We start from the raw sequence: 23497 nt of genomic DNA, 5'->3' as shown, positions 1-23497 counted from the left end.
TTCCTCGTCTGAAAGTCACTTCCTTAGTCACACACGCACAGGAAACTCTTACGTCACCACTCACCACTACAGCTAATGTGCATACTGAGCCATCTCCCAAAAAGCTGTAACAACAGAAACATATGTTTAAACATTCCCAACTTATTAAATTATGTTATTTCTTTCTACAGTTATCACTGGTTTTGATCACTCAGTACGAGAGCACTCCTAAGACACTCTTTTTTAAAACTACTTTAATCCCTTTTTGTTTTCATAACTCCCTTTGTCATATAACTTATTCTGTTCCTCAATTACAAACTCAAATGCATTTTATTAAACATTCACACCATTGTATCATTCATACAAAATAGCAAGCTGTTCTTCATTGCATATGTTTGTGTTCTTAGCCAGGTTTAATCAGTGTCTATGCATTAAACTCCATGAGCTTGTCTTGTCTTTATAAGGTTAATGCATTTTCTGTTTGTGTGTGTGAATTTGCATATGTTGCTTTTGCAGTGTGTCAGACTCCTTCATAATTTTGCCTTTAAACAGTCAATTTTCTCCTCCCAAATTTACTAACCCAAATTCTGATTTCCTACCTTAAATAGCAGCATTCCTTGTCCTCAGCCAGAAGGTAGGGCTCCACTTGCCACTTACCCCCTCTGCCTCAGCCCAGCGGCCTTACCCGTCAGGTCCCGTCTTCTTACTGAAGCCGAGTAATCGTGACTGTGCCTGCCTTAGGTTGTCCCAGGGTTTCGAGGTGGGATCTTACCCGTCATGGGCTATCCAGCCTTCCATACTCGCCTGATACGGGGCCCAAGTGGGCAGGGGAGGGAACACACTGGCTCTGGAAATTAAAGGAGTGTAAGCTGCTTCCTTCATTGCATCTTATATTAGACTATCTCACTTCTGACTCCTTCCTAGAATAATTTCACATATGGCACTTTGTGTATGTGTGTTTTCTATTCATTAATGTAATTGTCAGTTATTTTCTCTCTTCATTTTACTTTTTATCTGTTTGTTTGTGACGTTCTACTTTAGTTCTACTAAACCTTGATGTAAAAACAATACTCCCTTATTTCACGCACACACTCTGCATTTTGCCTACGCACACACTTCTCTCTCAAACTTCCTCTGTTCACACATCACCTTGCACTCACTCTACTATCAACTTTCATAGTGTTATTATTATTTAGTATTTTGTACACCTCACACAGAATCATTCAAATCGAGTACTCACAGCATTCACATCACAACCTTCAACTTTCACTTTCAATCCTGCAAGACGCAGAGATGGACATCTCCTTCACCTAACATAAAACTAAATTACCATATCAACATACAATTACTGAAATTCAAACTCAAATACACCGTCTGTTTTAATAAAGTCAAAGAGTAAACAGGTGTACCAAGTGTATGTACTTATGTGTTTTAAACTGAAAGACAAAGAAACTCAAACTCTTATAACATCACTCATGCCTCTCTCAAATTAAAAACACTTCCAAACTTTAAAACATCCTACTTTACATCACCAAAGAAATACCTCTCACACCTTTATTCATCATTCAAAACCTTCTAGTCACCGCATTCACACTTAAAGTGTGACTAGAGTTGAGGAATATAACTCAAAACCCACTTTCCTAAGAGTATTTTAGACATGCTTGTCATAATCAAAAAAGCAAGTAAAAAACAAACAAACAAAAATTGAAACCTCTATTAATTCTCACCGCACACACAAGAGATTGAAAAAATAAAACACACCAGCAACTAATACTGGAGAAAAGTTACTACTGAAAGTCATGTGTTAGTCTTAAGTATATACAGTGCACTCAATATATTTATATATCTACATCCAAACTCAGTCAGTTACTATGCATCCCCTACGGCAACTCAAAACTTTATTTATAGTCCTCTAATAAACATAAATGGCATTTGAAACACACACTCAACAATGTTTGCAGCAGTATTTGTAAAACCAACTGTGGTTTAAACAGTTCACTGCTTACTCATTTGCATTTTCACTCACACACACACCGTCTAAAAATAGCAGCAGCATTGCCTCAGACTCCTTTCACACAGATCTTTTTATATTACAAAGACGTCTTATATTTACAACTACTGTCAGATCTGTCAGCTTTAGCGCCTAACCAATTTTGACAAATTTCAGTTAACGGTCTAACCGATAAAGTCCAACTTTTTTGTAATCAATTAACCAGTATCTGTCCAACAGTTTCTGGCCTCATCTCTAAAATCCCTAACTCAATTTAAAAGTGTCCAACACCCAAGGTCCAACCTTTGCTGCCCAAAAAAGCGCAGATACCGTTCCAAACGGTAAGGAGACTCTAACTCCTAGCTTAATTCCAGGCTGCCCTGTACCCCACAGTTAAGCCACACTGAACTATCCCTCTTCGCCGAGAGGTCAATGTCGCGCGTCCACGACAAGGAGGGAGCGTAACCTCCGGGCTCTGCGCTTCCTACCAGTCCAACTGGCGTTCTTGAGTAATTTATAATACTTTGAAACAACAGTAAAACACCCAACAAAGTGTAAGACTGAAGCAGGTCCAACCTTATAACCAAAAAATAACCAAATTCCCTAAGATACTAAAAACATTGAGCAGTCCAACTGCTTTTCCTTTTAGCGGTCCAACCGCATTCAATCATTACCAGCAGTCCAACTGCTTTTAAATCCTCAGTACTGTCATGAGATTCTCATCAAAATCAAAGCAGACATTTACCGGCAACTTTTACTGAATAGACATTTAATTTTATCATCCAATTCAGCACACTTCGGATAAAATCAACAGGCCTGTGCCTACCTCTTTTTAAAGGCGCCTGTCCCCTCAGTTTGGTTGCCGGGTCGCGCCTGCCTGTCTGACCACAACGGACCATACATCACCGTCTACACCTCCAATCCTCCCTCCTCAACCACCGGACGAGCCCCCAAATGTTAAGGTTCAAAATTGAGGAAGGAGAGTACACACCACCCATGGTCCAGAAGGTCTTTGGTCAAACAATGATTTTAATGAACACACGTGTGGGAAGACACTCTGTACGCAGACAGCCAGTAGTCCTCGACTTAATCAAAGCATGAACAGATATTTTATAGCATCAGGGTTTGTTTACTGACGCCCCTTCATGCGTCACCGGTACATTTTATACATAGATCAGATCAACATCATCATGACTTTTCACCCAGAAAATCATCTTCTATTTTCATGGCTAGCCCTTCCTGTCTACCTTTCAGTTCTTGTCTTGTTCCTCTTTCTTGCCGAGACAACAAGGAACGGTTCCTCTTTTACCGAGACACTTTTGCAGTTACAGCCAGACTAATGTGTGTGTGTGTGTGTTGACCTCACATGCTCTCTGTGTCACCTGTTGCACTTCTGACCTTTCACCAGAACGGAGGCTCACTGAGACTATGTGTATGTCTTCTACTAAATAAATGTTTTAACCAAGAACCTCTACTAAAACCTTAATATAAAATGATCTGATATATAAGTGTTTTGTAAGCATGTATTGCAATTCCTTCTATGGCTCCAAGTCACTTGCACAATAGATTGTCCGAACATCGCGCCGAACAAAGCTTCCGACCCCCAATTAATTGACCGAGCTCCAACTCTTTAATAAGCACAGATATGCATTGTGTATAAAATAGTCATAGCTGCTTAAGGCCTTCTTAAAGCTATCTGTTACATTGTTAAAGCCTCGTCTTAGCCTGCGGCTCAAAATAACTATCTGCTTTCACTTCTGCATACAACTTCCTGTCAGCCTGCAACTCAGTCTTTCTGAAAGAGACACTGTTTAACCCCTGAATGCAATATAAACTCCAGATTTTATTATTAATGCAATGGTAATGATGACAATTATTTAACAATAGCAGTAAAATAATTTCCCTGCTCCACAACCGGCATAGCATTTTCACTGCTATGCCAGTGACACCCAACTTTATCTGTCCATGAAGCCAGATAACACACAAGTTTAACTTTTCCAATTAGTTAAACTGCAGGAATGTCTTAAAGACATAAAGACCTTGATGGCCGCTAACTTTCTGCTTCTTAATTCAGATAAAACTGAGGTTATTGTACTCAGCCCTGAAAACCTTAGAAATATGGTATCTAACCAGATTCTTACTCTGGATGGCATTACCTTGGCCTCCAGTAACACTGTGAGGAACCTTGGAGTCATTTTTAATCAACATGATGAACATGTCCTTCAATGCACATATTAAACAAATATGTAAGACTGCGTTCTTCCATTTGTGCAACATCTCTAAAATTAGAAATATCCTGTCTCAGAGTGAAGCTGAAAAACTAGTTCATGCATTTATTACTTCCAGGCTGGATTACTGTAATTCATTATTATCAGGATGTCCTAAAAACTCCCTGAAAAAGCCTTCAGTTATTCCAAAATGCTGCAGCAAGAGTCCTGACAGGGACTAGAAAGAGAGAGCAGATTTCTCCTGTATTGGCTTCCCTTCATTGCCCCCCCCCCCCCCCCCCTTTAAATCCAGAATTGAATACAAAATCACATACAAGGTCTTAAATAATCAGGCCCCATCTTATCTTAATGACCTTGTAGTACCATATCACCCTATTCGAGCACTTCGCTCTCGCACTGCAGAACTACTTGTTGTACCTAGAGTGTCTAAAAGTAGAATGGGAGGCAGGGCCTTCAGTTTTCAGGCCCCTCTTCTGTGGAACCAGCTTCCAGTTTGGATTTAGATTTGATTCTACTCTTAAGATTAGGCTTAAAACTTTCCCTTTTGCTAAAGCATTTTGCTAAAGGGCTGGACCAGGTGACCCTGAATCCTCCCTTAGTTATGCTGCAATAGACGTAGGCTGCTGGGGGATTCCCATGATGCATTGAGTTTTTCTTTTCCAGTCACCTTTCTCACTCACTATATTATAATAGACCTCTCTGGATTGAATCGTACCTGTTATTAATCTCTGTCTCTCTTCCACAGCATGTCTATATCCTGTTTTCCTTCTCTTACCCCAACTGGTCACAGCAGATGGCCCCATCCCTCCCTGAGCCTGGTTCTGCCAGTTTTGTGATTTTTAATTTATGATGATTATTTTATTAACACAAATCCTGTGAGGTGTAAAACTTCCTAATTTATTTTTGCCACCAGGGGTCACTGTTGGCTTCAATACAACATTTAGCATGAAATAAAAGTTTTGTTTTGCTCTCTTTATGAAGAAGAACCAAAGCATCTGAAAATGTAAACTACGAAGAAAAATAGTTTCAATTCCTAAATAACTTCGTAATAATTTTGTTAAACTTCATGAACTGAAGCAAAAATTGTTTCTTTATCCCAATACTTATGGACCCAGATGTCTCATTTTTACATCTGAACCCCCCCCTATCCGATTTAAAACCTGTTACACTAAACATGGAAAAGACAAAGGATACAACAGATAAAATATTTTTTTATTTGTGTCCTGATAATATGACTTCAGCTAAAACACATTTGCAATATGATTAACATCGTAAAGACAGAAAGAAAAAATAAAACAAAGCAAACTCTGCAGGAAGCTTTATAATGCCTATCTTGAGACAAACTTCTTCCTAAGAATACTCAGGCCAGTCAGTGGTCAGAGCTTATTCATCTCAATGGTGAGTCTCTTCTGCCAGAAATAGATGATCACCAACACTGAAAGACAAACAGTAACTCACTTAAACTGAAACACCATCCATAAAGTGGAGAAGAAAGATTTTCTATTATTTCTGCTGAAATCAAAGTGGAAAGTGGTGTAAAACCATCATTTTGCCTAAGATTGTCTAATAATCCGTAAATGTAGAAAAGAAACAATTCTCTCACTTACCTGCAATAACACAGGGTATCAGCATGAAACGTAATATCTGCAGGGCTTCGTGTAACTGGGAATCAAGCCCAAGACTTACTGTCCTGTCACCATAATTTATCTACAAAATAAAGAGAAACATTTTACAGAGAGAGTTCTCACCAGAGCAACAGGCCAAAAATTGTTATTGTATGCATAAATATCATTTTGAAGTTTGAAAGGCAACTGTTTGTTACCAATACAGATGAAAAAGTCTGTTTGCCCTCAGTTTCAGGTTTCTCCTCTAGAAAACATCAAACTGAGAACTTTGATGTTGTCATCTCCACAAAGAAAGGATGTTTTCTAAAGAACACCTCACCTCACCTCACCATACATTTCAATTCAATTTTATTTATATAGCGTCAACAAGTTCGGTTTGTTTTTTTCCGGTGATACTTATCTAGCTGGGGGTAGCATGAAAGAAAGATTTACCAGCAACTCCTCAAATTCAGGGTTGGTTAGTCTTTTAATCTCACAGATGAAAGAGTCAGAGTTGTTACTGGTTTCTTTGGCTTTCATGATGCACTGGTATTCCGTATTGTCTTGAACGCCCCACACTGATAACTCATCTATCATCATCTCCAGCTTGTCTGTCTTTTTCTAAATGAAGAAAAACAAAGGCTAGCTGTCACATGTTTGTATATGTATGAAAATTAAAAAAAAACAAAAAACTAACCTGAATGGTGATGCGCACATCTTCCCCTGTCCTTATAACTGTGAAGCTGGTAAACTCAGGGTCTGGATAGTAGGGGAGTTTAATGGAGCAGGCCAAGGTTTCATTGGCTACTTTGACAAACATAGTGCTGCTAGAAATGCTCCCAGCTGCAGGTGAATTGTAGGTGAGATACTGCAATGAAATTAAATAAACAGAAAAGACAGCATGACATGACTAAAGCAGGACATAAGATTATGACATGCGTGTGTCAGATGTCCACATCCGAAATGTTCAGAGCTCATGTATAAAAACATCTTGATGTCATTTCAAAGGCACATTGTTTGTGTCTACAGACCAACCTCAGAGCTGATGTTTCTGGGAAGTCTGACATCCTGCATTGCGTGGCTGTGGAAGACCCCTTCAACAAAGTTAAGGTGAGACCCCATGAGTGTGATCTTCCTCTTCCCACTGCAGGACAGGAAGCGGGCTTTAGTCAGAGCAGAGGGACTGCAAGGAAAAAAATCATCTGATCCCACACTCCTTTCAAACAGTTAGCATAACCCACATTTTTGTCAATTCTCAACAGTGTGAATTATTCAAACTGTGTTTTAAACATGATTTGATAGAGTAGTGAGAGATGTCCAAAAACATTTCCTCCAGATTTAACAGTTTTCATTTAATAAAGATCTTTTTATGTTTAGATGTTACTGTTGTTTTCAGCTTGATTAAAAGCTCACTAATAGGAGTTATTGCTATCTGGGACTGATCCAACATGAAAGCATAAGCAAGGTCTGGATGAGAATGAAGGCACGATCATTCACATACGTGCACAGGTAGGGGAAGGAGTTGTAGGAGGTAAAGAAGATGCCAGTTTTATACTAGTAAAAATATTTCACTGGAAAATTAAGAGCTCTCCACACGTAGGCTGCAGTCTGAACACTGAATCATTATTTTAGCATAGATAATATGCCTGTAAACTAAAGTGTGTGATGGACTCAGAAGCTAAAAAGTACCCCACGTATTCATTCTGCAGACAGCAGAGCAAAAAAAAAAGAAAAAAGGCTGGTGACTGAGGCTGCAGAGCTCAGAGGTGTGGACTCCAACAGGAAGTAGTCGGGTGACAGATACTGCTTTCTCAACCATGAGGTTCAGTAAAAGCGGCAGAGGTCAAACCAATGCAAAAGCTTCCTTCCTCTTATGATAAATATCTCTGTTCTCTCACAGCAGGATGTAGCAGCACGTGATACTGCACACAAAAGACACACACACGTACTGTTTCTTTGGTCAAAACACTTTCTGAGACATTAGCAGATAAACGTTCTGTATCTTCTGTGTTTTTTAGGTTTCAGCAAAACTGAACATACCTGATCCAGCTGCTGCTTGGAGTAATATTGGTGCATGATGGTAATGAGCTGTAGGTGATTTTAGCTTTGCCATGGCAACGACCATCTGGGAGGAGAAGACATACGTTGACCACGCCTTTGATATTTGAACTGGGAATGTGGAACGTCAGACTGAAACCAGTGTTGTCCCAAATGGAAGATCTGACCAGAACACAAAGAGAGAAACAGAGTCACTAACATCATCACAACATGCAGAAAACCCCAAGAAAGACTAAAGCTGAGCAGCAAGGTCTTCCTTAAAATTATCAAATTGTGTGTTTTTATGAGTTTAACACGTCTTTGATTTCATTTGGATTACAAAGTAAACAGTAAATCCAGATTTAACCCTTTCACACACAGTGGCCACTACAGTGGACAGCTAGTCAAAGGCTGTTTTTTTTTGTATTTGTTTCAGTGTTTATGGTATACTTGCACATAAACACAACAGACAGTGCATATTATTTATTTGTTTGTCAAATTCATGAATCAAAATGTATGTTGTCCACCTAAGTGGACATGTAAAGAACTCTTTGAAAAGTACATGTTTAGAAAAATGAAGTTCAAAAGTCTTTTTTTCCATGTCTAATGATGAATAAAAATACTTAAGAAAAAAATCCTAATTGTGGTTGTCATAATTCATGCAAAAACGGGTCAATGATTGATTTTGTAATCGTATCACAAGACCGGAGGCCATATGTTTTGGACACTCGGGTAAAGAGAGGGGCTGAGCTGTCAACTGATCACCACCTGGTGGTGAGTTGGATCAGGTTGTGAGGGAGGACGCTGGACAGACCTGGTCAGAATCAGAATCAGAATCAGAATGGGGTTTATTGCCAAATGTTGAGCAGGTTTACAACATTAGGAAATTGCTGCGGTGCTTCAGTGCAAACATAGTGTCATAAATAGCACTTAAATAGACATGAGAAAATAAAAGTAGGAATAAGAATTAAAAGTGCTATGTAGAAAGATATGTGCATGAGATATACATGAGATATATACATGAGAATAAGAATTAAGAGTGCTAAGTAGATAGATATATACATGAGTGCAGGTGGTGATCAGTGACAAACATGGAATGATGCAGTGACACAGCGTAGGGTCATGTGTTAGTGGCAGGAACAGTCATACGGTTATTGTTCATGAGTCCAACAGCAGAGGGGAAGAAACTGTTCTTATGGCGTGAGGTTCTGGTGCGAATGGACCGGAGCCTCCTGCCTGAGGGAAGCAGGTCAAACAGACTGTGTCCAGGGTGAGAAGGGTCAGCTGAGATCCGAGCTGCACGCCGCAATGTCCTGGAGGTGTACAGGTCCTGCAGAGATGGGAGTCTGCAGCCAATCACCTTCTCAGCAGAGCGCACAACACGCTGCAGTCTCTGTTTGTCCCTGATACTGGCTCCAGCGTACCACACGGTGATGGAGGAGGTGAGGATGGACTCGATGATTGCAGTGTAGAACTGCATCATCGTCCGTGTTGGCAGGTTGAATTTCTTCAGCTGCCTCAGGAAGTACATCCTCTGCTGGGCTTTCTTGATGGTGGTACCCAGGAAGCGGAATGAGTCCACAGAGGTGATGGGGGTGTCAGTCAGGATGATGGGGGGGAGTGGGGCTGTGTGCTTCCGGAAGTCCACAATAATCTCCACTGTCTTCTGGGCATTCAGCACCAGGTTGTTGTGGCTGCACCAGGACACCAGACGTTCAACCTGGTGTCCTGGTGGGAAATCCCATCACTAGTCGCCCCTTCTCCCAGGCGGAAGTGACGTCCACACTGCCGTCAGTTACCGGCAGATTCAGTGAGTCAAGAACAGTGTTTTTGTTTTTTTCTGCTCCATCTGAGCCTGCATTCACGAACACTGTCAGTTATTCCTGAGTCTAGAAATTCAATGCCAGTTAACTCAGGTTTATTCAAATTTGAAAAGATTAATTTAGAAACAGTTAATACTTTGTCAAACACTTCAAAGTCTGTTAACACCCGCTCTGAGGATTTAAAGGACTACTTTCATTTTGCTTCTTCCGAGTCCAGTGTTATGCTAACCAGGACTTTTAGTCCGAAATCTGAAAATGAGAAGGACTATCTACTGACTGCTCAGTCAGAGCGTGGAACTCTTCCCACAAAGACTGGTTCTTCAATGTCTGCAGCTCAGTTAGCCGCCCGGCCAGAAGCTCAGTCTCCAACTCCACCACCGTTGTCATCCCAACCATTATTTCAGTCGCCCTCAGTTCAGCCTCATGTTCAGCAGCCACTAGCCCTGCGTCACTTGCTCCTCCTGTACAACAATTCAAGTCAATTCAACCTGAAGTGAATTGTTTTTCATCCATCCATTCTAAGCAGAGAGACAAACCCATTAAAACTTATCATTCCTCAAAAGCTGTCCAGTTCTGAGACTATGATGCACTCCAGGGCCTCCCCAGAGGCTGGGGTTCAGCCCCAGCAGACTCTGGACCCCTGGAGGTTAAGAAGCCAGCTGAGGACTGCACCCGGCTGTCGCTGCCTGAGCAGAGTCAATGCTCTGCGCAGCTGCAGTCTGCTATGTGTTTGCCAGAGGCCACCGTGCCTGCTGGTTCAGCCCTGCGTGTGCCAGGGGCCCCTGTGCCCACTGGTTTTGGGACTGTTTTTGCTGAGTGGCCCGAGGAGCCCGTCCAGCAACCTGCCTCGTCAGCTGGGGGGCCCGAGGAGCCCGTCCAGCCACCAGCTGCTCTACCATCAGCTTCACCCACGCTGTCGCCTGGTCCAGCGGCAGCCTCTTGCGCCTCGCCTGGTCCAGCGGCTTCAGCTACATCACTTAAATTACACAAGCACTCATATATATTCAAATAATTTAAAAAAAAACATGTTCATTTACCTGTTACTACCACACACCAAATCCGGTCGTTCTTAATTGCTGGCTTGTGTAGCCTCTAGCTAACAAAAGCTCAACACTGCGCCTAGCATCCTGGAGCACTTCTGTTGTCTTTTGTTTTGGAGTTTGTACGTGCTTTGTCTCTAGGGGCCACCGTAAATATACTTTTATTTATTCACTCCACATAAAATGTAATAAATAAATCATTTAATACAGAAACCAACTATTCACATTTCAACTTTTAACTACTTAAATTTTCAGCTTTTTCCTTTTAAACAAATTTAAAATGAAACAACACAAAACACTGCAAACCATAACACCATTAAATATAAATTAAAATATGAAAACAAAAAGAAGATGCACATTCTCTGTCATATGGGCCTGCATGAATAAACTTTCTGAATCCTTTAACATCCACAACTATGATTACTATACCTTTCTAATGTGACGTTGTTGTCCCTGGCTCTCTTTCTCTCTTTCCCTCCTGCTCTGTTCCTGCGCTACTGCGAGTGTAACTACCACCCCTCCCCCCTCATCCCAGGGAAAGCACAAGGCTCGCGTGCGGAGTGAAGTGGAAAAAAAGTGCGAGAGAGAGAGATGGTGTGAGAGAGAGAGAGGGTGAGAGAAGGGAAAAACAAAAAAACACGGCTTGCAATAAGGAGCCGGCTCGCGTCGTTCACGTCAAAGAGCCGGCTCTAAGAGCCATTTCGTTCGCGAGTGACACATCACTAGTGTAAAGTGACTCACTCTTTTGGAGTACAGTCAGTATCGGCCTGCATCCTCACTGCAGTCACATTATCGAGGTTACGACCTGACAGCACTGCGTGGTTTCTACCGTAGAAAGACACCACACTGGGAGTGATGGAGGAGATCTCTGGGATCTGACAGTAAGACAAAAAATGATCAGCTTTAATCCACGGCCATCAGCTGATGTTGGAAGCTTTGAACACGAATAAGGTGTCAGAGGAACAATGAGTTTGAGGACTGAGGTTCAGACTCACAGAGAAGTTCTTCCCAGACTGCACATTTTGGCAAACGCTGTCCTGCAGGAGGAAGCAGAGGGAATCAATATGGCAGGTTTACTGTCATTGTCTAAAGAAACTATGTAGGACTGATGAGAATGGAAGTTCTGTCTTATTTACAAGGAAAGAATTTAATCACGATTTTTGTCAAGCAACTGAATTGGTATTTGTGAGTTGTCATAATCACTTAACATATTATTGCATATAATATTGCTGCTTTTGAGAAGCAATAGATATTTGAACATTAGACCAACCCACCCTTAATAATGATTGAAAAATCTCAAAAGTAATATAAACTTAAAGTGGAAGACTTAATTATATGATAAGATAGACTTTCTTATTCCCAAAAGTAGATTTAAAAAAGATACATCAAAATAGCCTAAACATGTAGAATGGTATCAGCGAAATAAAATTAAAACAAATATGTTAATGAGGAAAAACCTGAACTAGGTAAACTAAAGGCATGAATTATTACATTGATCTCTGTTTGATCGGCCCAGGAACATCTGTTTGTGTTCCATCCACAACCAGCTTTGATGCACTGCTGACACCTGAAGAGAAACAATCACATATTAGTGTTGAAATCATCAAGAAAAAGATGTCCAAAAATACAACATAAAACAAAGAGACTCCTCAGTAGTAATACATTTTACTTGGTGATGACACATAATGTTGTGTTATTAGTGATCCATCTTCATAATCTTTATAATTGATTGGACTTACAAGACTGAACTTGGTGGTCCACTGATGTCAGAGCAGTTAGTCAACCTCAGCTGTTCTGACAGTTGTGTTGAACCAAGTCTAAATTTCACTGTGACATGCAGACCTGTTAAATAAAATAAATAAATAAAAAAAACACGATCAGTGTCATAGCCTTCAATTGCTAATTTTTAGACATATATGTTTAATGAGTTGCAACAGTTTGTAATAACGAACAGCTCAGATTTGTCAACTAGTAAAGAATATTTCATCTGTCAGAGTCAGCTCTGTAATGTTTCTATTTTGCTTTTTGGGAAGTGTTGCAGATCAGTAAGCAGGTCTGACTGCAAAGTATTTCATTCGTTGGATTATTTATGAAAACTCACTGACCATCAGCAGGAAGTGTACGATCAGACAGGATGCAGGTGCATTGTGGGAACTGTGGAGGAGGGTTATTCAAAGCACAAATCGAGCTGGACCTTGCAGTGAACTGACAGGTAAAGTTGGACGACACTTCCTGGCCCACAGTCAAGTGTGTGTGGATTTTTAGTAAAATCTGAAAATGAAGAACATGTGTGAGAAATACCTGAAAGCCACAAATGATCACAGTCCCGAGTGTGTTTGTAAGCTGTACCTGTCCGTTTGTGTCCTTTTCAACTTTGTGGGAAATCATTTTGTGCTGGGACTCATCAGGAATGGACAGCCAGTCTGAATCTGTGCAGTCATCTTCAAATGTGCAGCTAGGAGAAGAAGGAGAAATGATCACCAAGTTCAGAATAGTTTGGAGACATCAGCTGCAGATGTTGTTTCTCTCACCTGCTTTTAGAGCCACACCAACCACAGTATGGATCCTGTGCAGACCAACACTCCTGCACATTTGTGTACGTGCTGCACTTTGACACAGGAACTCGCCTTATCTAGAACAACAAACACTTTAAAATGCAACACAGGTACATGTGACATTAAGATAATCAGTAAATAATTTAAGTACCTGGTTTCTAAATGGCACATACACATGTTTATGACCCACTGGATCCAGATGTAATTTGGGAAACACTTTGCGATCATCACTTGTCCTGTAGAGCACCGTGGGACAGGCAGCGTGATAGTTCCTGTCCACAGACAGCTGACAACAAGAATTTGTGAAAATAAGAATTCACGTTTTTATGTTTAATGAACATTTCAATTGCTTATTTTTCTCTGACCACTATCTTCCAAATGAAAGGCTGTTTATTTTAAGTTTTCCCTCGTTCATAAGAAGTTCTCATGTGTTTGTGCTGCTTGGATTCAGTGTCATGCTGATATCTGCTGTATATGTTGTGAAACAGTCGGTATTTCTTATCTGTAAAACAAACTTTCCGACTTAATCACAAACTGTGATCAAAGAGTCGATATTAGGGCTGGGTATCGTCACTGATTTCTAGAATCGATTCAATTCCGATTCACAAGGTCCCGAATCGATTCGATCCACGATTTGATTTAATTCGATTCGATTCGATTTAAATCTGGGAAATTTTGACAGTCAGAGATATAATTCAGATCAGGACATTTACATATTTTTGTATCTATAAAAAGGAAGCTGACACTCTCAAGACTTTATCCAAGGTGTGAGCATCACAGCAGATGCCTTTGTGTCAAAGTAGCTGAAGATAAAACACAGAAAAACATGTAGGTGATTTTCCTGGCCTGGGATTTTATAAAAATATTCTGCAGTACATCAAAAACGAAAGAAAACCATTAATTAATCAACATTACCTCTGATGTTACAGCGGTTTTATTAGAGACATGGCTAAGCATTTTGCATTTTGAATAATTTTAAAAAGTTTCAATTTGTTCAGTATTGAACAGCAGAAATGAGGTTTTCTTTTCGGAAGAATGTAAAAGGGGAAAAAACAGCGGCCGACAGCGCTGTAAGCAACAGTAGACTTGTGTAACAAGCAAGCGAATAATGAAGAAAGCGAAACTGTTCGAGAGAGGGGGGGGAGAGAGAGGGAGAGAGGGAGAGAGAGAGAGCTGCGCATCGCAATGGAAGCAAAACAGTAAAAGAGTGAATTCATGACAATGTTTATGTGAAGCGTTTGGATCTTCTTTTGCTGCTGATTCGGTCAATATTGTTTGGAGAGAGATCAAACTAACAGCTTTAGAATCAGCGCATAAAGGGCGTGAACACAAAGCGCGGACCCGGATCAGCGAGCTGTCGGCTTTCAGCCCCGACTGTGAGAAAGGCGACATCTAACTGATTCTGATCCGCGGGTCGCGCTGTGTGTTTAAGTCTATGTGCAGAATCCCTGTACCTGCTCTCATTTACTGTTTGGTGGTTCTTGAAATTTTGTGAGATGTCACCAGAGATTCTGGCATTTCGGACAAAATAAATTTATATTAAAAAATCGATTCAGGATTTTAATGAATCGATTTTACGTTATCCAAGCCAGAATCGATTTTAATCGATGAATCGATTATAAAAACCCACCCCTAGTCGATATGACCGAAAAACTCAAACCATGACAACATCCCTCTCAGCTTGTTTCTCTATCTCTTGCTCTCGTCATCCATCCATCCATTCGCTTCCGCTTATCCTTTTCAGGGTCGCGGGGGGCGCTGGAGCCTATCCCAGCTGTCATAGGGCGAGAGGCCGGGTACACCCTGGACAGGTCGCAGGGCCAACACACAGGGACAGACAACCATTCGCACTCACTTTCATTCGCACATTCACACCTAGTGACAATTTGGATTATGCAATTAACCTGTCCCCACAAGCTGCATGGTGGGAGGAAGCCGGAGTACCCGGAGGGAACCCACGCAAACACGGGGAGAACATGCAACCTCGCTCTCGTCATATTCAATAAAATACTTGTTGAAGCTTTTTGAGCTTTCAGGGTCACAGCTCTCATCTCTCCACTCCACAAACAAAACCTTGCAGTGTGTGAGCAGATGAACTCACAGTGAGACTAAGAGCACACAAAGAAGCTACAGGGACCACAAGTGACTGCAGTTTGCAGCAGACTTCAACAATGAAATAAAATGAGACTAGTTCAAATAAGCAAGCTAAAAAATCATGAATAATTTGCCTCTTAAAAAGTTTTGGTTTTTATTTATCTTGGGTCAACGGTTGTTCGTGATTTTATGAATAGATGCTAATTCAACAAATATATTTTGGTGACAGAACTATCTTTCATGTTTGTTTCATGTGAGGAAGCCAGTGCATTTCAGGATGATGAAATGGCATCTTAAAATCAGGCTGGTAAACTAAGTACTTTAGATGTTTCATTTCATACACACCTTAATGAGCTGGCCGTCTCCTGTCCCAATGAAGAAAACCATCCAGCCTCTCTGCCTCACTGCCAGCACAGAGGTCATGTAGCTGTGCCTGAAGAGGACTGCCTTAGGTTTTAGGATCTTTGGCTGAGAAACAAACACACTGATCATCAAATCTGATATTGTAGATATGTTAAGATTAGAACTCAAGATGGTTAAAATAGAAATAAGTTGTATTCCCTCCAAACCTAATGAAGTGCTTTAAATCTATGAACCCAAACAGCATATTCATTAATTGTGTTTACACCTTGAGAAATCACATACTCAGCTTGAAAATCATTCAAATATGATTTAATGGTGAATAAACTGAATCAACTATGATGCAATTTTCTTATATATAATTAAAGAATGTGCTATTTCAAGGGTTCACAGAATTTCATGAAGTATGGGAGTAACTATTATACAGATAATGAATCTTTATGAAGTCACATGAGAGCAATGACCACAACTGACATCTGTCACCACAGCAGCACCTCTGCTAGTGACTAATTAACTGACCTCTCACTAGGAGCATGATAGTGTGGGGACAGTGGCACTGAGAATTTAGAGACCCATTGATATGAGGAACCGTGGTAATGTAGGGATGGAAAGTGTCTTTTTGTTTGCATTTTTAAAAATTATTTCCAAGTAATCACTGTTATGGTTAGAACGGGGTGGTGGAGTGACTGAACTATAATTCCAAAAAGGTAACGGCTCTTTCATACCGCCTTCACCCTTTACAAATGATAAACAGTAGTTTAGTCCATTTCGTAGTGGGATGTGCCTCCACATCACAGAAACAAAGCAACATCTGGGTATCAAAGAAAAAAAAAGTAGAAGTCAAAGCAAACTGATCAGCAGCCGTTACGATGGCAAAATATTGTAACACAAGGGGAACTCCTACAGAAGCAAATAGAAGTTTTTCCAAGTAATGATTTGTACTCTCAGCAGTTTCAGCTGAAGGTTTAGCATCACTGAGACCAAGCAGCATTTTGCTTCAGGATGGTGAAGTGCTATTTTTAAAATATTATTTCATTGTATATTTCTAATATTACATTTTTTTACATTTCAAAGTTTGTCATAAATCAGAAAACTTTATTGTAGGACAGAAAACTAACCTCCAGTGCAATGGTTGATTTTAATTTCTTTTTGTTAAAAATATAAAATAAAAAGATTTGAAACTGATGTTGATCAAATAGTGATGAAGTCAAACATCATTCAGTGAAACTCAGTTTGTTTGTCACATGCACCAGCAGACATACCAGCAGCTTAAATAATTCAGACTCCTTTTTCTTGTGTCTTCAGTAAAACTTTTGAATTTCTTTGATTTTGTGTAGAAATTAACAGAGATATTGTTTTTTAAACCGCTTTTTGCCTCATATTTTCTATCTATCTTATTTTTTTTATTATGGTAATTATTGGCTTCTCCTTTTTATATTCATAAAAATACAAATATGAATTCATTTACTATATGTATTTTTACATTATATAAACCTATTATACATATATATATGTATAATAGGTTTATATATATATATATATATATATATATATATATATATTTCTTTTTTTTTTTTTACGGGAAAGTTTGAGCCTAACATTAACTGTTTATGTGAAGTAGCAGACTGAGTCTGAATCGATTGATGTTTCTAGTTTTGTGACCACACTGTGTGATAAAGTAATCTGCCTCTCTGTGAACATTTTGCTTTCATGATTGTCCACGTGAAAATGTGGAGGCACAGGTGGAAACTACATTCAGGAACCATTCAGAACATGTTTAGAAGTTATACAGCGACCCACCGTCACTTCTGATGGCACAGAGGTATAGAAGTCTGGATCTCTGTCGGTGTTCCTGCTGTAATCAGGGCTGATGTCAAACACCATCAGCTTGGTGTCGGTATCTCCTCCATCCACACTGAACACGCCGCTCCAAAGCACCGGCTGCTCCCCCGGGATGACCGAGGAGGCCACGAGTCTGCTGCTGTCACCGTCAGAGACACTGAGAGTTGCGCCCCGCAGAGACTTGAGTGTATCAGTTTTGCTTTTTTCGCCTTTGAGCCAAATGAGACGGACTCTGTTTGTTTGAGCTGAGAGCGCGTTGGAGAACAGATAGATGGTTGAATTAAGCTGAAACCCGTCAACAAACTCCACATCACCTTTACTTGTGATCTGAGGTGTGCCTGAAGCTCCATCAGTTAGAGAAAATATACCTCCACCTTGTTTGTTATCTGTATTTTGAAGGTTGATAGTCTTCTGATTGATACCACACTTGTTGTTTTCGGGCTTTTCTCTGTTTTGTTGGATCGCGGTCAGAATGTAAGTGTCAGTCTGAGTTTTCTTCTTCACATCCACCAGAAAGCTGACTGACCTGCTGCTGCTTTTCAGAGGTCCCACCTGGATGTGTTCTCTGTACAGAAGGTTGGAGATGTTCTTCAGGTCCAGAACCTCGCAGTAACTGCAGTCATCGTCAGTCACACCGCAGCTGATCAGAGAGTCATTGCTTGTAAAAGGCAACAACACGTTGATGCTGAAAGTTGCGTTCCCCTCAGCTGTGTCAGAAACCCGGTGAAACTGCACATCATCCTGCTGGTTTCCGGTCTTTATTATTCCCCTCTGGGTCAGACTGTTGATCAGAGTCAGGTCGTGGCTCAGCTGGTACAGCCTCTCCTCTGTGGCGATGTAAACCGTGTTGGAGGTCATGGCGAATTGGCGGATATTTCCATCAAATGTAAAGCCTCCATCCTCCACCAGGCACAAACTCGGTTTTCCCAAAAGAACAGAAAGCAGAGCGAGCAGCAGGATCATCTTGTAGCAGCAGTGATACTTGTGTCTGGGACACCGTCATACACTGAAGGTCTGCACGGCACTCTGCTCTGAGACACAGTGCCTCTAGACTCATGCGTAAAAGCGCAGTGCGCCTCTGCTGAAAAGAGAAGTGTTGAAAGTGGAAGGAAGCACGCCCAGCTAATAGAAAAATCAGATTCCAATTTTAGGATTTAACATTTAATATTTTCTCTCAGCTGTTTTCTCTACTTTCTGCCATGTTCTGAGAGTCTGTACAGTTTAGTGTTCATTAGAACCTCAACAAAATCAAAACAGTTACAGCACTCAGCTACTGAGAAAGCGTTTGTTGAACCTTCAGTAAGTTGTTACACACTGAAGGAAGACAATGTTCGTGCAGGTGCACACTGAGGTTTATTAATCTGAAACATACCAGAATACTAGTTCTGTGTTGCTGTTGACTTCCATTACCATGACTGGCCTGCGTTACTTTTGTAAGGGATTACTTTATCAGTCACTCATTTGTCTGAGCAGCCACTGCCACCTACTGGAGACACTGAAAATCGCCTTAGAGCCACATCAGGTGAGAGCAAATGAGCTTTTTCACTCTGTACTGTGATGTCAAAGGATACACACTGTATGGTTTTAATGAAGACAGAATATTTTCATTCGATGTGTTTTTAACATAATCTTTACATCAGTTGCATTGAACACAGGCCCACTGATCCATGCAATCACGAAGTCTGTGCTGGCTTTGAAAAGTCGCAGAACTTCCTACAAGTTCTAATGACAGAACCACTAAGCCGACATCTAGTGTCACCTCTGTGAAATTATTTTCTCAAGTTTCTGGCATCTTATATCATATTATTGATCACCGACCAATAATATGATAATATGACTTCTTCTACTCTGACAGAGACCACCAGACTGTTATTACCGACAAATGTCAGTAATAACAACCTTTTTATTTATTCCTATTTCTGATGCTAGTCTGAACAAAGTGATGGTAACAACACAACTGCGACACACCAACCAGGACCAGAGCCCCAGCCAGGAGGCAGAGCACACCCAGAACCCCAAGTCCCCAAGCCAGGGCAGCCAGGCTACCAGGCCAGTAACCTATGTCTGCCAGCACAGACCCATCCCCAGCCCTGCTCCATGCATTCACTAGAAAAACACCACCCAAAGAGCCACCAGATCGTCATCCAGGTTATGACCACAGCCCCTGGGTTGAGCCCCCCAAGAAACCCGTCCCTAGGGAATCCCCAGACACCCCAAGCCCATACCTAGCCCCAATATCAACCACAATAATAAAGTCAGGACAAAACCACGACCCCCCCCCCCCCCCCCCCCCCCCCGAGAGGGATTGATCTAATGTTGTGGCAGAAGCTTTATCAAGACTAATATGATCTAAAATGAATTTAAATGTTTTTAAGCATTTCTGAGACTAGAAGTTTTGGTCTAGGCTCACTGATAAATCTGCATCCCACTTTGCAATAGAAAGGCATATTGATTCACCTTTTTTGGAGAAGTAAATTTGTAAACTTCAAACCCCAAACAGTAAATTTGGGGTTTGAAGATTAAGGAATTGTACCACACTTGATGGTGTTTGTAATTCAACTGGATTAGGTTTACATTTCTTTTTTGTTATAGACTTGATAATAGACTTAGAATTAGAATTTACTATAGATAGAGGTTATAGACAGAGCTATAGAGCTTTATAAGATTTAGCAATTTAAACTTCAATTTAACAATTTGATATTGAAGAATGTTTCAGTGATTACTAATTCATGTAAGGCAAGACAAAGTGTGACAACCAACCAAGGTCTATCTCAGGCTGGACTGGGACAAAACAATTGGCCCTGGCATTTTTCATCCAAGTGGCCCAGGATGATAACGAGATGATGATGGCTCGCTGGACAAGAAATGAACAAATGGGCTGCTGCAAATTTATGGCCACTGCCCAGAGGCCCAAATGTGCATTGGAAAATGGCTGATTACGAGTTCATGTGTGATCTTCCCAAATTATTACACTGGTGTAATATTTATCGGCTGGAACGCAGGAACCTCATCTTTTTCTTTGATGATAATACTGATCTACTTCTGGATTTTCATTTGGTACACATGTCACGTGAGACATATTTCAATGAATGGGTAGGAAATATCACTGGTATGGCCTTTTCAAGGATTTTAACTTAACTTTTTATTTGTGCTACTGTCTCCAGATTATACATCATAGCAAGTCTCACTACCATCTTAGTAAAATTTAGCTTTCATGCTTGCTGCTCTGCCTATGCCACCAAAATCTCTTACACCTGTCTATTCCCACTCCATCCTACCTACACTCTTCACCTCTCTTGTACACTATCCATTGCTTTGGATGGTTGACCCCATGTATTTAGTTAACTCATCTGCTTTCACTACATACCTCTATCTACCTCTCGCTGCAAATCACATAGTCATCTGTGAACATCATAGTCCATGGAGACTTCGGCCTGACCTTGTCTAAAATCACTTCACACTTCAGTGCTCTCCTGCTGATAATAATGCAAATTTCAGTTCGGAAGAAAAGAGTTAATGTGATTTTTAAATTACGGTGATTATTTTATTAACACAAATCCTGTGAGGCGTAAAGCCTCCAAATTCATTTTAGCCACCATGGGTCACTGATTTATTTGGCCCGTTTATGAAGAAGAACCAAAGCATTTGAAAATGGAAACTACAAAGAGAAATAGTTTCAGTTCCTAAACAGCTTTGTAATAATTTTCTTAAACTCCATGAACTGAAGCAAAAATTGCATCTTTGTCCAAATACTTGGACACAGATGTCTCAGTATTACATGTGAGAAGAACATAATTACAACCTGTTACACTAAATATACAAAAGACAAAGGATACAACAGATAAAATATTTTTTTTATTTGTGTCCTGATAATATGACTTCAGCTAAAACACATTTGCAGTAAAAAATAAAATCTTAAACAGAGAAAGAAAAAAAATATAACAAAGCAAACTCTACAGGAAGCTTTGTGATGCATATTTTGAGACAAACAGTGAACTCCTTCCCAAGAACACTCCGGCTGGTCGGTGGTCAGAGCTTATTCATCTCAATGGTGAGTCTCTTCTGCCAGAAATACAGGGAGTGCAGAATTATTAGGCAAATGAGTATGTTGTCCACATCATCCTCTTCATGCATGTTGTCTTACTCCAAGCTGTATAGGTTCGAAAGCCTACTACCAATTAAGCATATTAGGTGATGTGCATCTCTGTAATGAGAAGGGGTGTGGTCTAATGACATCAACCCCCTATATCAGGTGTGCATAATTATTAGGCAACTTCCTTTCCTTTGGCAAAATGGGTCAAAAGAAGGACTTGACAGGCTCAGAAAAGTCAAAAATAGTGAGATATCTTGCAGAAGGATGCAGCAGTCTCAAAATTGCAAAGCTTCTGAAGTGTGATCATCGAACAATCAAGCGTTTCATTCAAAATAGTCAACAGGGTCGCAAGAAGCGTGTGGAAAAACCAAGGCGCAAAATAACTGCCCATGAACTGAGAAAAGTCAAGCGTGCAGCTGCCAAGATGCCACTTGCCACCAGTTTGGCCATATTTCAGAGCTGCAACATCACTGGAGTGCCCAAAAGCGAAAGGTGTGCAATACTCAGAGACATGGCCAAGGTAAGAAAGGCTGAAAGATGACCACCACTGAACAAGACACACAAGGTGAAACGTCAAGACTGGGCCAAGAAATATCTCAGGACTGGTTTTTCTAAGGTTTTATGGACTGATGAAATGAGAGTGAGTCTTGATGGGCCAGATGGATGGGCCCGTGGCTGGATTGGTAAAGGGCAGAGAGCTCCAGTCCGACTCAGACGCCAGCAAGGTGGAGGTGGAGTACTGGTTTGGGCTGGTATCATCAAAGATGAGCTTGTGGGGCCATTTCGGGTTGAGGATGGAGTCAAGCTCAACTCCCAGTCCTACTGCCAGTTTCTGGAAGACACCTTCTTCAAGCTGTGGTACAGGAAGAAGTCTGCATCCTTCAAGAAAAACATGATTTTCATGCAGGACAATGCTCCATCACACGCGTCCAAGTACTCCACAGCGTGGCTGGCAAGAAAGGGTATAAAAGAAGAAAAACTAATGACATGGATTTATATAGTGCTTTTCAGGGCACCCAAAGCGCTTTACAATACCACTATTCATTCACTCTCACATTCACACACTGGTGGAGGCACACAGCCAGCCTTGACATATAATTGTTCTTTCAATTTTTGATAAATATTAATTGAGATGTAACGTGGCCCAGATGTACAGTAGGTGACTGTTACGAGTTCAATTACTGAGGTTGAGCACAAAACAATAATGGTCCAGAAGAGCTTCGGTCAAACAATGATTTTAATGAACACAAGCGTGGGGAGATGAACACTGCCCACAGACAGCATCGATCTCCGCCCGATAATACACAAGCAGTTGTTTTATAACATCGGGGTATTGTTTATGCGTCATGCGTCAAACAGATACAATTCATGCATAAGTTTCAAAAACAACAAATGTTCTGTTGACAACTTTTGACACATTTAAAAGGACATCTTCTCTTGACCACAAGAGGTCACCATACATTGCGCTGTGTCACTCCTCAGCCAACTCAGCTGCTTCCATGTCCATCAATGGCATCATGGGCCCGGGTCACCGATCCCAGGTCCACTGCCATCGCTCTGACCCTCTCTACCCGTGGCTCAGGGAGTTGGGAATCACATCTGTAACCGGAAGGTCGCCGGTTCGATCCCTGGGCTCTCTGTCCTGGTCGTTGTGTCCTTGGGCAAGACACTTTACCCTACTGGTGTTGGCCAGAGGGGCAGATGGCGCGATATGGCAGCCTCGCTTCTGTCAGTCTGCCCCAGGGCACCTGTGGCTACAACTGTAGCTGCCTCCACCAGTGTGTGAATGTGAGAGTGAATGAATAGTGGTATTGTAAAGCGCTTTGGGCAGGGATAGCTCAGTAGGTAGAGT

General features: G+C 40.9%; 1 protein-coding gene across 1 annotated transcript; it reads right to left on the bottom strand.

Annotated features, from left to right (window-relative positions):
- Positions 1–5401: 5401 nt before the first annotated feature.
- LOC146554923 (plexin-C1-like) lies at positions 5402–18558 on the bottom strand. The gene is made up of 16 exons (XM_085252582.1): positions 17511–18558; positions 15696–15818; positions 13408–13542; positions 13233–13333; positions 13051–13156; positions 12807–12972; positions 12441–12543; positions 12193–12268; positions 11697–11738; positions 11443–11576; positions 7842–8021; positions 6837–6945; positions 6499–6669; positions 6255–6422; positions 5805–5904; positions 5402–5632 (listed from the first exon to the last, which is right to left on the bottom strand). Exons 1-16 carry the CDS (start codon positions 18513–18515, stop codon positions 5574–5576), a joined length of 2778 nt encoding a protein of 925 aa, XP_085108708.1. The 5' UTR covers positions 18516–18558; the 3' UTR covers positions 5402–5573.
- Positions 18559–23497: the final 4939 nt, after the last annotated feature.

The sequence above is a fragment of the Mchenga conophoros genome, linkage group LG17 (genome assembly GCF_057382185.1).
Source record: "Mchenga conophoros isolate Kocher_MC1m ecotype Shallow Benthic linkage group LG17, M_conophoros_male_GT1.1, whole genome shotgun sequence".
In the NCBI taxonomy this organism is placed as follows: Eukaryota; Metazoa; Chordata; class Actinopteri; order Cichliformes; family Cichlidae; genus Mchenga; species Mchenga conophoros.
The sequence above is the reverse complement of the archived record's forward strand: the minus strand, read 5'-3'. Positions and strand labels throughout refer to the sequence as shown.

Bases quoted from the DNA above. Each gene is read 5' to 3' on its own strand.
- LOC146554923 (XM_085252582.1), bottom strand. From the start codon at position 18,515: ATGATCCTGCTGCTCGCTCTGCTTTCTGTTCTTTTGGGAAAACCGAGT. The intron at 13,334-13,407 runs GTACTTAAATTA...TTGTTGTTCTAG, and splicing joins ATGTGCCATTTAGAAACCAG to ATAAGGCGAGTTCCTGTGTC. The intron at 12,269-12,440 runs GTAAGTCCAATC...GTTTCTCTTCAG, and splicing joins GGACCACCAAGTTCAGTCTT to GTGTCAGCAGTGCATCAAAG.